Below are 16,660 nucleotides of genomic sequence, written 5' to 3' on the forward strand. Positions count from 1 at the left end.
GTGATGCATGTGAGACAATTGACCAGAGTAAATGGAACAAATAGGATGGCTCGATTTAAGAAGCGACGTAAGTCAAGGCAAAAGTCCCAAAGAAAGAAAAAAGATAAGGCTCGAGACGAGACCGAGGCGAATCTAGTCAGTGCCATTTAGAAGTCGCAACGAGGGCGTTGCGAGAGTGGGTGGGGAGAATGTCACGAGCCGTGGTTTAAAGCTTGTGACCATCGCACCAAATGCATCCAATGGAGGTCTATTGTTTAGATAGAGATCATTTGGCCTACAAGAACTGGCCCGATTGAGGAAGCTGTTGTAGAAGCCTGTCAAATTGAAGCCTGGTTGGCCCAATAATGAAGAGATGGAACTTAGGCTAATTTGGTAACTAATCTTAGAAGATTGATGGAATCATATTTTGTAAAGATTAGATTAGATCTGATATGACATATCTTGTAAAATCCTTAAAATTAAGAGATATGGTTAATCTCGTCCATCGATGTAAATGTATCTTGACCATCAACTTTGGGGGAGCTCAACTATAAATAGAGAGCCTCTCCCTCATTTGTACTCACTCCATTATTGTTTCATTATTCTTTGTGAATAAGAGAATATTGAGAGCATTTACCCAAACACCTTGTGTGCTCTATTTCTGTTGTTCTTTGTAAGCTTCTTTTGGCATAAATCGCTTCCACTCTACAAATTGATGTCTTAGAGGACTTTTAAAGGAATCCTCACTTGAGAAAAGGCTGACTTAGGCAGGTTTGAACAAACGGATCGCCTGAGGCCGAACCGCTCACAAACGAAAGATCTAGCCCCGTGACAAAAGCATGAACTCAAACCAAAGCTCCCCCAATTCTTCCCATGGAGGTTCGACCAACATAAAAGAAGAAATCAAAAAAAAGATGACACCATTCTCCGTTTTCTTTTATTTTAATTTCAACTTAATTACAAAAATACCATTACTTTATATTTTTAATCCATTTTCATTTACCTTCCATTCACAACCTTTAAATAAGATTTAATTACTTTGTAAGACCCTTACTTCATGTTTAAATATCTATTTAATACATATAATCTATTAATGGCTTACTTTTGCAATTTTTACAATTTAGTTATTTTTACTAAATTATCTAAATGTTAAAATTTTTAACCAAAAATTAATACACCTATATAATCGCTCCGTAAATATTTAATAAAAATATTTACGGGCTTGGTTTATAGAAATGAGGTTCCGATTCTTCATTTTCTAAAACCACTTGACTTTAGAGATAACTCACTTCAACTTAACTAATTATTCAATTAACTAAAATTATCATTTCAAAATTTTACTATAATACTATATTTGACTCTTAAATATTAAATAATAATATTTATGGACTGTTTCGTCGAATTTATAATCCTCAAATTATTGTTTTTGACACTACTAAAAAATAGGCTGTTACAGATGACACTCCTTGAAAAATGAAAAGATTCATGTTTTTCCAAATGTACCATGCGATTAAACCAAAAAAATATGGGGAGTCAACATCCCTCAAAGAGAAACTATGGCAATTCTCCAAGTTGGACGCCAGCCATTCCTATAAATCTCCTGAAAAGAAACGGGTAGTTGTCAACTGGAATAATCTACAACCAGACTCCTTTAGTTGCAAAACAATCCCTAATGGCATGTATGACATCCTCCTATGTATGCCTACAAACCATACAACACTCCTAACCCCCTAATGGCATGCATGACATCGCTCTACCTGTGTGAGTAATCTTTATTTGAAAGCGAGTCAAATAAATATCCGATATATACCTCTGTGATCCCGAAAATTTCCACACCAGATTCCAAGCTTCCTCTTTTTGATTCCACGGTCTTTCCCTAAACATCTTATAAGCACTGTTAATGGAGAATGAACCGGAAAAGTTTAGAGACTTTCAAGGAATTTTGAAATGTTCTATTAAGATGAAATTGGATGGAACTCCGCTTTAAGTTATTTATTGAGTCTTGAAACGTGGGATTTGAAAAACCTGTGATTTAATAACTACTGATTTGAGAAGTGTATGAGAGTCTAAGGAGCTTCTATATAGATAAATATATTTTATTAAAGTAGTTGACTCTTTTGAATTAAAAAAAATATTCAAACAGACTGAGAAAGGATAAATGAGTATAATTCAAAAACATATTAATAATGGATACAAAGGATTTTATTCCCTCACAAACATTGAAGAACGACACATGCATGAAACTACTATTTTGTTCTCGAGTTATGCTTCAACTGCCCATGCTGAAAATCTTTCCTTCTTTTTTAGTACTTTTACTAATACAATAATGATGGGAAATGGGAGAGAATGCAACTGTTTCAGTAGGCTTCTGTCTTTGTATATAATTGGTAATAACTTTTCATCTCTGGTAGAGAGAGCTTGTGATTGGATTCAAGGTTTAGAAACTGAGTTAATCAATTTGTGACTGAAATCCCATAGTTTCCTTGCCAAAGCCTCATCTCTTGCATATGAACTTGGTGTCATCTCATTGCAGTCTACAAAGTATTTCGCGGTGACTCCCTTCAGCCGTGGGTGGAGGGCCACGTAACAGGTCGTCGCCGCCCCCTAAAGACAGTTCGAAGATGAATTAATTCAAATCCGTTGGAACCTAAAATCTGTCTCTTTTAAGTTGATTTTACCTGGGGGACATTCTTCCATAGGAAGAAACTGAAGAACTTCAAGAAGTCTGGAAAAGAATGCAGATTATATATAGTAAGTCAATGGTCAAAAATAGAAGAATTTGGAATGTGAAGGCTTACTCATGAGGACGGCAGAGTGCCTAAATAGAGGCGTCATAATCAATCCTGGGTGAACCGAATTTACTGTGATGTTGACACCTTCTTCCTACACATTGTTTAGACCCAAAATGAGGTCAACCACTTTTGCTGGCAAATTTATGGTTATTTAGAGTATGAACTAATTCATACGTTAACATCAAGTTTTTTGCCGGTTGGTTGAGAAAAAAAAATCACGGCTGCAAACAACTTGATAATGATAAGTCGAAATACTAAGTTTTACCTGCAATCGACGAGAGAGTTCATTGGCATGTAATATATTTGCTAATTTGGACTGCCCATACGCTCTTTTGTCATTGTAACTGAAAGGTAAAAGAAAAAAGAAAAGAAAGAATTTTCATTCAATTAGTTGATTGATGAAAACAAAATTTTAGCAAAAATCACAAAATTAAGCATTACCCATCTTTAGCATTGATGTGATCAAATCGGATCCCATTTTTATAACAGTGGGTGTGGGCTATTGATGATAAGTTAACAATCCTTCCTTGAATACCAGTAGTTTTCACTGTGTTCTTCATTTTGTCTAGAAGAAGCTCAGTTAAGAGGAAATGCCCTGGGAAAGCAATAAAGGATTAGTCATATTTATCAACTTGTTACTGGTGTAATCACAAATTATTACAAAAAAATGGAACCTACCAATATGATTAGTTGCAAACTGAACCTCAATTCCATCTTGTGAAAGCTGGAAGGGACAGAACATGATCCCAGCATTGTTTCTGTGACAGACACATTGGAAAGAAAGAACTTGTTATTGGTTCTTTGAAATCAACAAATGAATGGAAATCTATATGGCCGTTGAAATTACATTAAGATATTGAGATGAAGATTAAGAGCAATGAAATTGTCAGCAAATGCTCTAATGGATCTAATGGAGCAAAGATCCAGCTCCAAAACATCAACACGTGCGGTTTCGATTTCTGTAAGAATAGTCTTTTTGGCTTCATTCGCAGCTTTCACGTTCCTTGCACCGATAATGACATGAACACCTCGAAGAGCCAATACTCGTGAAGTCTCCAACCCGATCCCACTTGCACCTCCTGCATATATATAATCAAATTGTACATTAAGACAAAAATGTAGGACATGATGTTGGAACATGAGACGATATCATATTGACTTAATTGGTAAAAGCGATGTTGTAAAACAAGGGCGAGGACACGATGCAATTTGTCTGTAAGGAAATAATGATAAAAAACAAAACCCAAAATCATAACGCCAGAGGCGGACCAGTTATTATAGCAGTGAGGTTGGTTCCATCGATTCCTTGAGTAACCTGTTCAGCAGTAGAAGAGGAACCAAAGCCGCTTGGCCCAGGCCACCCTGTCACCAACGAGAAGATACCAACCATGTTGTTGTTTTTTTCTTTTTCCTGCTAAAAGACGCAAAGAAGAAGGTCTGAAACTTGGGGAGAGACAAAGAAGGAAAGACTGTGTCAGTTCTATTGGGAATAAAAAGAAAAGAGAGAAAGTGAAAGAAAGGAGAGAGGAGAAAGCGGTGGCTAAAAAGGGGAAGGGAAAGAGTGGGTATTTATGGGTTGGCGAAATGTAGGTGGTGGTGGAAGTCATTTCTGGGTAATTGTGTGTAATAAATTTTAAATGTTTCGTCGGTGAAGAACAGTTAATACTCTCAACGACCCGTCAACTAAATCCGTATGCAAAATTGAACGCAAGTTGAAGCATGCAGGCTGCTTTCTTAGTTTATCCCACTTTGCAAACTTTGCAATCCCATCATAAATATATATTTCATATCATATGTAACGTTATCACCCAACAACTTAGGATTTATTTTCTTTTCCCATTTTCATTAAAATAAACCAAAATAAATCCTTAGTTCCTATTTTTTTTAAAAAGAAAAGAAAAGAAAATGCTTTTTGCACCCAAATACAAGGCTTAGAAATTATAAGTGATAAAAAAAGGGATAAATTGTATTTAAGGTCATTAAATTATTATTAATTTTATATTTTGGTCACTCGATTTTAAAAAGTTTGAAAATAATCACTGAATTATTCTAAAGTTTTCATTTAAATCATTGAACTATCCAGAAGTTTTTATTTGAGTCACTGAGTTGTTAAAGTTTTTTTTTAAAGTCTGGCTAGTGAGTCCTAAGTGGTGATTCGAAGATCAGTATGATGGACTAGTACCCATTAACAAGTAGAGAAACATACATTAGATCCAAGTTGATTTGTAGATTAGTGTCAGAGATCGAAGAAGAAAACTGTTTAGATTTTGGTTTACAGATTATTGACATTTAAAGTTGTTTCATGAAAAAAATTAAACTGTAGAAGAGAAGGGGAATAAGGGTTTTTGATTGGAGTAGACAGTGCGGACAGAGAAAGCAGTATACAAGCGATTTTAACAGTCCAATAACTTAAATGAAAACTTTTAAATAGTTAAATGATCATTTTGCAACTTTTTCAAGTTTAGCGACCAAAATTTAAACTTAATAATAGTTTAGTGATATTGAGTGTAGTAAAAGAAATATAAGTGTGTTATATCTCTCTGCCACTCGAACACGTGTCAGCACCAAACACATCGTTGACCTTCGCGTTGACTTCTTCTAAAATAGCACCTTGGCAAGCCATCCCGACCTCAGTACCTTTAAGTATGACCATCTGTTTTATCTCAAGGGAGCCATCCACCCCAATTTAAGTGTGAACACACTTCCAAGACAATAAGGAGTCTATTTAGGTATAACTATCTTGTACTGATAGACTCCCATAATAAATAGACATGATTATCTTTTACGCATTTTGTAGGGCTTAATGTATATATTGCCACCTTTTACCAATGGGCAAAACGATCTATTCTATAAATACTGTGAAGAAATATAAAGAAATGATCAAACCTTAAATACCCTAAAGTTACTCTCTACAAGCATCTTCTCAATTAGCATGTCCTCTTGTCTTTGCTTGGCTCTCGGTCTCTTTAGATGAACTGACTTCTTTTGCACCACCATGATCTCCTCTTGGCTTCTTTTTATCCTTCTCCCTCGTTGTATCCAATATCAACAAAGTGAGAGAGATGCTCACGTTAAAACCTCCTAAATAAAATATAAAAGGAGTTATTTGTATCAAACGTTTTTAAATTATCAAATATTATTTTATTTATCATTTTGGACAAAAGAAATTTTGTTTGATCCCTAATAATGTAAAACCTATTTATAAGTAAATTTAAAATTATGTGCTTGAGTGCTGATTGAGTTTTAACTCGATTGACATGAGCACTGTTGCTAACACAAGAGGACGTGGGTTCGAATACGCTAAAGCGTATTGTCCTCCTATTTTATGGGTTGAGAAGGGGCTATAGGTAGTTCTAGGCACTGATCTAAAAACTATATATATAATCAAAACTTATAATGAGATTGTTCAAAAAAAATTACGTGCTTCAGTGCAATGAAATAACAAAAAGTACATTTGATAACATTTTACACTCACTTGTGTGAAATATTCTCACTCCATCAGTAATGGATAACTAAATGGGCATAATAATTTTTTTGACCCTTTAACTTCATTTTTTTTTATTTTAGCCTTCCATTTAAATTTTCACCTCTTTTAGTCCTTAAACTTGTATTTTTTTTTGTCGAATAACCTCAAAATGGATGGAAACGTTAGCTTTTGTTAACTTTGCTGATGTCGCGTACACGTGGATGACACACCAATATTTAATTAATTTTTAAAAATTTTAAAAATACTTTTATACTTTTTTAGTAATTTTAATGATTTTTAATTTTTTAAAATAATTTTTTATACTTTTTGAAAATTTTAAATCCTAAAAATTTAATTACATGTTGGCATGCCATCCTCGTGCATGCCACATCAGCTAAGTTAAAAAAGTTAACTTTTTCATCTATTTTGGGGTGATTTGACAAAAAAAGTACAAGTTTAAGGGCTAAAAAGACAAAAATTAAATAGAGGATTAAAATGACTTTTTTTTAAGTTGGAGGGCTAAATAAGTTATTATTACAAATAAATATCAGTAAAAAAACTAATGCTTAGATTTTAAATTAGAATCTAAACTTAGAAATGTTAATTAAATGCTTAAAATATTAACATTGTATCAATCATATCCTTTTATCTAAGAATGAAAATGTTTTCCATATTTTCCTGTATTTGTTTCATGGAAAATAATTTGTTCAATGTAAAACGACTTAAAGGTCAACAAAAATAAACTTTTTTCTTATAAAATAACTTACCATTTTCAAAAAGGTAAATCATTTTCTCAAAAGAACTCCTTTATAAGTAATTTTATTTTTTATAAAATTAACTTGAATCAAGCTTAATATTATTATATTATTAATAAATTTTTAATTTTAATTTTAAAAATTTAAAATATTAAAATATTAATATCAAATATTATAGTTTTAATATTAAACATACATATTTAATTATTTATATTTAACAATATAATAAATTATTCAATATTACAATTTATTTGAATAATAAATTTAAAAATAATAATTTTAAAGTTTAAATAATATTCTTCACATGTTATTGAAAAATATTTATATATATTACAAAGATAAATATATTAATAATAAATATTTTATAGTATAAAGGTTAAAATATGTCTTAAGTCTATGTTCTCTTCATAAATTTGGAATTTAGTCCTTATACTTTTATTTTTCAGAAATTTAGTCTCTCTACTTTTTAGATTTCAAAATCCAGGTTCAATTGTTAACACTATTATTTTTTTTATAATTTTGTTGATCGACATTTTTAAATTAAAAATACTCACTTGGTAGCTATATAACTAAAAAAATGATGCTGTAATGAACTTGAATTTAACAAAATAATTTTAATACTATTAGCAGTTGGACCTGAATTTTGAAATCTAAAAAATAGAATGACTAAATTCCCAAAAATAAAAGTATAAAGACTAAGTTTCAAATTTACGAATAGTGCAGGGACTTATGATGTATTTTAACCTAGTATAAAATATGAATATATATAATTTGGTGAAAATAAAACAAAACAAAGAGTTTGTTCAAATAGAAGTAAGCCGTTTTCATTACTGTGATCCATTTTTGCTAGGAAATTTGCAACTTTATTTTCTTCTCTAGGCACATGCTGGATAAGCCATTGTACTGTCCTTTCCAACGGTTGATGAATTCGCCTAATCAAAGCTAAATTCGAGTTCCTTGAGAAATTGTCTTGAATAATCTGAGCTACTTCCATGCTATATGTACTTATCAACACTCTATCAAATCTTTGCTTCAACAATAAAGACAAGCCCTAAAAAATTCCCCATAACTCAACCTCCAAAGTGGAATAAATTCCCAGAAACCTGCTAAATCCTAAAAATCCAGTTTCCCTTAGTGTCACGCATAACTCCCCATGCAGCAGTTGAACCAGAGACCACTTGAATAGTGCCATCTATGTTTAAATGAATCCAATTACCTTCCCATATCGGATAGCAATTCGTTCCATTTCTCTTGGCCACATTCACCTTACAAACAGAGGCATACTATTTAGCCCAACCATACGAGAATTTGATCAGTTTGTCAACACTCCATGAGGTTCCTTGAAACACCTGAAGATTCTGGTTTTTCCAAATACGCCATGTGATTAACCCAAAGAGGGAAGACCAATCCACCTTCCCGAATAAATTTTATAACTAGTTATGCTAATTAACTGCAAACCATTTGCTCAAGTCTCCTGAAAAAAACCGTTTGCGATTATCTTCAGGAATCACCTGTATAATCTCTGATAACATGTAAAACATCCTCAAAGCCATGATCGCAAAATCCACATGAATTGTTTCTCCCTATCCCCTTTCTCACGCGCTCAACATTAGTAAGAAGATGATCTTTAAGCGTCATCCAAATGAAGAATCTCACCTGTTGTGGACCTTAAAATTTCCACGAAATCTGCAGTATGCTGTCCTTTGGATTCCATGTCATCTCGCGAAACTTCCAGTAAATACTTTTAACAAAGAAGGACACGGTTTATATAACTCTATCCTGTACTGTGAAAGGGTGCGGAGGGGGAATCCCCACGATCCTTCTAACTATATCCTCTGGTAACTAGAGACAAAAGAGATCTAAATTCCAACTACCATCTTCTGTAACCATATCCATAAGAAAACAATCTCTCTTAAGATTGACATGTGAAGGGATTTTACCTACCAATGGCCTGACATTTGGAATCTAGGGATCTAATTAGCACTTAACACTGCAACCATTTCCCATAGACCAGATTAAGTTTTAACAAATTAGAGGCCAGACCTTTACAAGAGCTCTCTAAAGAAACAAACATCTCCCCTTCAAAATATCCTCCAGAATCTCATCTGACATTTATATTTCGAATTCAGTAACCTTACCCAAAAAGCACTGGAATTCGTCACCAGATGATACCCGAGCTTAGCCTTAAATGAAGTGTTTTAATCTTGTAAGTGCCTAATGCCTAGCCCTTACAAGATTAAAGTTGGAAAATAACCTCTCAGCTAACCATTGCCATCTTCCTTCCCCCACTCGAGGACCCCCAAATAAATTGTCTAACAATACTTTTTATTTTAGCCCAAATACCTTTAAAAACCATCATAGACTGTATGAAATAGCTTGTGATCGATAATAAGACAGACTGTGCCAATGTGAACCTACCTGTCAAGGACAATTCTCTAGCATCCCAACTGTACAACTTACTCCAAACCTTATCTACTACAAACCTCAAAGTACTATTAGTAACTTTTTCATGAAAGAGAGGCACCCCAAATACGTACAGAGGTTTTGAACCTTGTGATAACCAAGAATACTGCTAATCTGATCCCTCAACTCCTCGCTTACTTCTTTAAAAAAGAATATGTTCGTCTTCCGAGCATTAACTTGGTGACTATAATAGCCAAAAAAACTTTCTATGATCCATTTTATGTCTCTGGCTTGCTATATCTCCGCTCAGACGAATATAATAAGATTATTTTCAAAAACTAGATGAGAAAAGTCAAGCCGTAGCCTTGAAAACCTGATCGACTTCCATTAACCCCTGGTAATGGCAGACTTAATACCATGTCCTAACCATTGCATGCACAAAACAAAGAGGTATGGAGAAAGTGGGCACCCCTGCCAAATGCCTCTAGTAGGTCATAACTTCTCAATTGGGAATCTATTCTACATAATCCGCAAAGTATAATTTGTAATACCAGACATAATAACATTACAGAAAGAGTTAGGGATACCTGCTACCTAGAGAGAAGCATCAATAAACTCCCATCTCACCCGATCATAAGTTTTCTCCAAACCAACTTTAATAGCTGTCGAAACCATTTTTTTTAAACGGGGAATCGACTTTTGAAAATGAAAATTGGGGGTCGCCACCAATCTTTTTTGTGGTGTGATTGGGCCACCTTATAAAACATTTTGGTCTACGAATTTTGAGAAAATAGGCTCGGGAGTCAGTTACGTATGAAGAAGGATTAGCACCCTCAATACGCCCAAAATCGGTACTTTATTGATTAATTTATATCTTAATGTCGAAAATTAAAGATTTGAAAATATTTTAAAGTACGATCATCCTTTTTGAAACATTTGAGTAAATTAAACATGAGTTAAAGACCATCTCGCTTCAAGGTAAAACGTCACGTCCAGTACGGTAGGACATATCGTTTTCGACCCCCGATTATAAGCTTGTCTTTTATTTAAAAATTCGAGCACTTTATTTTTTTTAAAAAAGGGTATTCGGATATTTAAATCAAACGTAAAGCCACAACCCAGTACGGCAGGGCATGATTTTTCGAATTTTTTAAATACAGAACACTGCCTCCACTTTTCAAAACTTAGAGAAATTCAATAAGAAGGATATTCGAATATTTGAATCGAACAAAAACCGAAACCCAATACGGTAGGGTACAATTTTCCGAGCTTCCAAATATCGAAAATTGCCATTGTTTAGGAGAAAATTTAAAGAATAAATCGATTAAGAAGGATATTTGAATACTCAAATCGAATAAAAAACGAAACCCAATACGATAGGGCACGTTTTTTTTAAACGATTAAGTATAGAAAATTGCCTTTATTAAAAACTATTTGGGAACAAAATGTTGAATAAAATACTTAAATCGAATAAAAAAGACGAACCCAATACGGTAAGGCATGTTTTTTAAAACGATTAAGTATAGAAAATTGTTTTTATGTTAAAACAAGTTGAGAATGCATTATGGAATAAAAGAACTAAAACGATTAAAATTTGGGAAGGAAAAAACGATAAATAATGATGGATGACATAAAAATGACAATATGAGAATCATGCTAACCCTATATTAATAACAAAAAAAAGTTTTTAATAAATAATAAAAATGGAAACAACAATGTCATAAATATGATAATATAATAAACATGACAATAATGGCAATATATCAATAGTATTACTAAATATAATAATAATAGTAAAATTAAAATAATAACAATGCTAAGCTAACAATAATGATAAATAATAAATAATAATAAGTATAATAAACTATATTTAAAATAATTAACTTTTAATAAATATAATAAAAAATGAATATCATATAAAGATAATTTAAAAAAGTAACCCAAAATAATAATAATGTACAATAGTAGTAAAAAAATGATAAAAATAATATAATAAGTTAATGAGTTAATCGCCAACTTGAAAGAGGTTCCAAGCAAAATACCCAAATAAAATATCAAGCTTTAAAATAAAATGAACAATACGGAAGATAGGAAATTCTTTAAAACATTAAACACTACTATAGGGTAACACCAAAACTTTTAAACAAATAATGGATATAAAACATAAAAAAAACATAAATAAGTAATATATTAAAACAAGATATCATACGAATGAATTTTCAAATCAATGCCATAAAATAAATAATTTACATGGAATTAGACATGTATTAAAATATAAAATAAATAAAAAATAAATAATACAATAATACATAAATAAAATTCCAAAAGATCAAGTAATATGCAGAGTGATATATATAACATTTAAGTAAACAATATGTGAAATGAATAAACTTAATATATATAATATATAAAAAGGGTAATGATAAAATACAAAAGTGTTTTGGGGAAAAAAATATGCACATGAAAAAAAACAAAAACCACGAAATCAACAAAACAATACAAAATTATATGTTAAATAATATGCTCTTATTTTAAAAGGGAAAAGAAACTTCATTGTAAGCATAACAAAACTAAAGGGATAATCTATAAATAAAACTAATCATTTAAATAAAATTACCGGCCGAAATAAATGTTCTCTCAACTCATGCACTCATTTTCTCCTCTTCATCAGACACCACCTCCGTCAAAGGTCCCATGTGCGATGGCCACTGACGACATGAGCACAACTCCGGTAAGACTTCTCTCTTTTATACTTTGTCTTTGTTTTGGATCCGAAAAAAGAAAAAGAAAAAAAAAACAGAAATAAATTACAGCAAAAGCTCACCTTCAAAAAATTCTTCTAGTTGTTCTCTACTGATTTTGTGTTTCTTTTTGTATATCAAAAAACGTCTTCCCCCTTTCACAATGAAAAAAATAAAGGCTTTATAGCCAAAATACAAACAGTTTCTTCTTATTTCTTTGCTCAAGTCGCAGGTATAATGGACGTGGGGCGTGGGTCGTGCTTCACGCTAGTTGGCCGGACATGCGAGGTGGAGTGCATGGTGGTGGAGAACGTGGGTAGTGGAAGCATGGAGGCAGTTGGAGGCTAGGGTCTTGGCTGAAAATGTTTTGGGGTTTGTGGGTTAGGGTTAAGTATTTGGGCTTCAAAATTGGGTTTGTTTTTGGTCTTTGGGGTTTGTTTTTGGGTTAAAAATTTGGGCTTTAATTGTAAATGGGCCCGGGCAAAAATTGGTACTCACATCTGCCCCTCTTTGCTCGTTTTTTGTGTAACGAGAACGAAGTAAAGACATTAAAGAGCCAATTTTGCCCGGTCTTGTTGATTCCTGACTCTTTGTTGTTCATCTTGCTCAAGTAGCCATATTCCATCCCACTGCATCTTCAGGGGTATAGGAATTAACATTTTCGATCTACTCCAATAAGTTTCAGAGAGAAGAGATTTGTATCTTCAATCTACTCTACTGACACATGAAGAAGATAATAACTGGTCACTTCAAACTGTTCCACTACTGCTTAGTGACACAAGGTTTGTATCCGTAACTTGCTCTCTGCAACTTCAGAGAAACAAGGTTTGGTATCTTCGATCTGCTTCACTACTGCTTAGGGAGATAAGATCTATTATCTTCAATATGCTCTGCTATGGCTTCAGAGAGATAAGACTTGTAACTTCAACCTGCTCTCTGCAACTTCAGAGAGATAAGGTTTGCTATCTTCGATCTGCTCCACTACTGCTTAGGGAGATAAGATATTGTAATCCTCCAGCCTTTTACCCTACTACTTAGGGAGTTAAAGCCTGCTCATCGTCTTCGATCTGCTCCGCTGCTGCTTAGAGAGATAAGATCTGTAATCTTCAGCTTGCTCCACTGCTGCTCAAGGAGATAAAGCTTGCCATTTTCGATCCGCTCCACTATTGCTTAGGGAAATAGGATTTGTATTTTCAGTCTGTTACCCTATTACTTAGGGGTTAAGACTCACTATCTTTGATTTGCTCCACTATTGCTTAGGGAGATAAGAAGATAAAGCTTGCCATTTTCGATCCGCTCCACTATTGCTTAGGGAAATAGGATTTGTATTTTCAGTCTGTTACCCTATTGCTTAGGGGTTAAGACTCACTATCTTTGATTTGCTCCACTATTGCTTAGGGAGATAAGATCTGTAATTTTCGATCCACTCCAATATTGCTTAGGGAGATAGGATTTGCTGAAATTTAATCTGTTCCACTCCTGCCAGCGGGATAAGATCTGCTAAAATTTGATCTGCTCCGCTCCTGCTCAGCAAAGATAAGATCTACCGAAATTTGATCTGCCCCGCTCCACTCAGCGAAAATCAGATTTGTAGTTTTCAATTTTGCTACACTGTCCATTGAGGAATTTGTCTGTAGAATTGATTTCCTAGGGTATGCTTATATCAAATGATTAGGATGTCATGATCAATATAAATCAAATGCTCCTAACTAAATGTATTATGAATGACATTTGTATGAATACATAATGTCACGAGAATGATCCCTTTTTACATGTTTGGTGTAGCGCCCCAATTTTCGGGAATTCTGTGAATGTTGGCATAGGTTTAATTATGTTAGTGGGCCTCTAGAAGGCCCAAGCTTAAGATAGAACCCGTCAATTTTAGTTAATTTTTGTTCCATAAGAAAAAGGGGGTGAAATTATGAAATAGGACCAATGTGAAAATGTTTGAAAATGCTATAGGCTAAATTGAAGTGGTCAAATAAATAGAAGTGCAAAATAGGAGGATTTGCATGACAAACCTCTCATTTTACATGAAGTGGCCAGCCATCATGTTGTTGTAGAAAAAATGTGCACTTGATATCCATAATTTATGGTACAAATTGATACAAATTGATAATGGGTTAGGTAAATGTTCCATGATAATGGGTTAGGTAAATGTTTCATGATAATGGGTTAGGTAAATGTTCCATGATAATGGGTTAGGTAAATGTTCCATGATGGGAATTTCATGTCTTTTGTATTAAAGAATTAAATGGATGAAATATGAAATTTTATTAAAAAAAAGGGGGTGAAAAGAATAAATTTTGTCCATCTTTGTTCATCATAGCCTAAAGTTAGAGAAGAGAAAGGAGAGGAGAAAGCTATTGAATGTTCAGTCACTTGGGGAAGAAAATTGAAGGTAAGTTCATGGTAGTTTGCTTCTATCTTGATGTTCATGAGTTCTTCTTGATTCTACCTTAACTCTTGAAGCATATTTTGGTTTTTAGTTGTGTTGTGAGCATTTAGTCATGAATTAAAATGAAGGAAATGGTTGTTGTTTCATGTTCCTTTGATGAAAAATGGAAGATAGGTGAAGTTGAGCCAAACAAATGAGCATGCATGTGCCCTAGATGCTAAGGGGAAAAATCGGCTAACATGTTGTGCTTTAAAATGACGAAATGGAGAATATATTTAAGTAAAATCATAGATATGTGATGATTGATTGGTGATATACATGTTTAAATAACAAGCATGCAAGTTAGGTGTGAAAGAGTGATTTGGTAATAAATCTGCTTGGGACAGCAGCAGTATCGTGACTTTGGAAAATCACCATAAATTGTGGGAGATGAGTTAGAAGCTGAGTAAATTATGTAATTAAACTTTAATGAGTCTAGTTTCAAATGAAATAAACAAGAACATATTTTGAATTCTGTACAATGAGAAATTTGATTCGTAATGAAGAGTGGTCAGATTAGTCAAACAATGAAACATGGGAAACTTTGAGAAAAATCTGGTATTGATTAGATAAACAAAAAATTATGAAAATTTTATGGATAGAAGATATATGAATCTATTTTTAGGGAAAATTAACGGCACTTGATTTGGAGTTTCGTAGCTCCAGTTATAAATGATTTAGTGACTATTGCTCAGGAAGACAGCTTGTAGTGAAATTATTATTGTGGTAAACACTGACAAAAATTTGTTAATGAGTTGCTTATTGATTTCTTATAAGCTTACTCTGATCTGTAGGTATGGTTGGCCGAATATTGTAAGGGGTTAATACGTAGTTCGTATTTGAATAGTTAGATTAACGTGTTAGTAATCCAATTTAGGCGGTTCGTGTGTGGATCTCGTCAGCATATCGTCGCAAACATGTGTGTAACTAACACCCTCTTTCTTAGTCTGGATCGACAAAAGTCGAAAAGCCAAAATGCCGAAAATCGGTATTTTGTAGATTTACGAGTGTGCGAATGCTCGTGAGGTAAATCGATTAATGTTTTTGGTAAGCTGCAAAATTTGGACGCAAAGTGCATGATTTACGTGCCTCGATATTTTTGGGCTTAATGGGCCAAAATTGGAATGATGGGCCAACGGGCCCAATTCAGTAAGAACCCTCGATGCGTGATTTCGTTAGTACGTGAAAAGTAGGAATGTGCATGAAAAACTCTAAAATAGATAAATTCTGAAATACCTTTAAAAGTGAAAAATTTACGCTTTTACCCCTAGTAGATAAATTAAGAAATACCCTAGGGTTAAATTGACCTAAATGCATGTTTGATTTGTTGTTATTTCTTGCATGCCATGTTGTTATTATCTCGATGCATGGGATTGGGATATTGACGGAGGAAGTACTGAAAGTGGCTTGTCCACGCACTAGAGGCTTTGCCTCAATTTATCGTTAATCGAGCAAAGAAGGTCGCAACTATAGAGTGTTAAATTTGGGTGGGTTGAGCTATTCCCACATGGAGTGTAGGGCTGGTACGGTGGAGTTTAGTGGTTGGTGGGTTGAGTATTCTCCCAAATGGGCTTGCATATGTTATTGATGTTGCATGTATTTTGAAATGGGCCTATGGGCCATATCGTTATCTGAATAAGGGCTAAGGCCGCTTTATTGTAATCAAAAGGGCTCGTCCATACCACTGTTACTGAATGGGCTTAGGCCCAATAGGCTTGAGTGACTTGGGCTTTGAATGGGTTTTCCTTACACACCGAGTTTCCCCAAACTCACCCTTTTATTTTCATCCACGCAGAAATCCCCAACCATAGTGGGCTTGGAGTCGTGAGGGAATTCAAGTGGCCACCCGCTCGAAAGTTTGATTTTCTTCTGGTGAACTAGACATCCTTTTAATTACGTTTGAGGTTTTAGGCTTTTAAATGTAATAAGGCCGCTTATTTATTTTTTATGGGTTTTTATATGTTTTATTAAGATAGGTAATATTTATATTTAACTGTTGGAATTGGATAGCTTTAGGGCGCATTTTCAAAAACAGTAATTGATTTCAAAATAACACGAAAACAAGCAAAGCTTCCGCAATGAAGATA

The 16,660-nt window shown here is 33.6% G+C and overlaps 1 protein-coding gene and 1 long non-coding RNA gene across 2 annotated transcripts; both read right to left on the reverse strand.

Annotated features, from left to right (window-relative positions):
- Positions 1–1,381: 1,381 nt before the first annotated feature.
- Positions 1,382–1,907, reverse strand: LOC128291447 (uncharacterized). The gene is made up of 2 exons (XR_008281235.1): positions 1,790–1,907; positions 1,382–1,579 (listed from the first exon to the last, which is right to left on the reverse strand). It is a non-coding gene; the product is annotated as an uncharacterized LOC128291447 (long non-coding RNA).
- A 147-nt stretch (positions 1,908–2,054) lies between these two features.
- LOC108458191 (short-chain dehydrogenase TIC 32 B, chloroplastic-like) lies at positions 2,055–4,368 on the reverse strand. Its single transcript, XM_017757486.2, has 8 exons — positions 4,041–4,368; positions 3,619–3,850; positions 3,450–3,529; positions 3,213–3,366; positions 3,037–3,115; positions 2,778–2,862; positions 2,658–2,704; positions 2,055–2,583 (listed from the first exon to the last, which is right to left on the reverse strand). The coding sequence occupies exons 1-8, from the start codon at positions 4,159–4,161 to the stop codon at positions 2,410–2,412; spliced, it is 972 nt and encodes a 323-aa protein (XP_017612975.1). The 5' UTR covers positions 4,162–4,368; the 3' UTR covers positions 2,055–2,409.
- Positions 4,369–16,660: the final 12,292 nt, after the last annotated feature.

Source organism: Gossypium arboreum, chromosome 4 (genome assembly GCF_025698485.1).
Source record: "Gossypium arboreum isolate Shixiya-1 chromosome 4, ASM2569848v2, whole genome shotgun sequence".
Lineage (NCBI taxonomy): Eukaryota > Viridiplantae > Streptophyta > Magnoliopsida > Malvales > Malvaceae > Gossypium > Gossypium arboreum.

What these genes read in the sequence shown, in the direction of transcription:
- LOC108458191 (XM_017757486.2), bottom strand. Translation starts at nt 4,161, where the DNA reads ATGGTTGGTATCTTCTCGTTGGTGACAGGGTGGCCTGGGCCAAGCGGC. An exon ending in CCTCACTGCTATAATAACTG is followed by an intron (nt 3,851 to 4,040) that starts GTCCGCCTCTGG and finishes ATATATATGCAG; the next exon opens with GAGGTGCAAGTGGGATCGGG. An exon ending in AACTCTCTCGTCGATTGCAG is followed by an intron (nt 2,863 to 3,036) that starts GTAAAACTTAGT and finishes AACAATGTGTAG; the next exon opens with GAAGAAGGTGTCAACATCAC.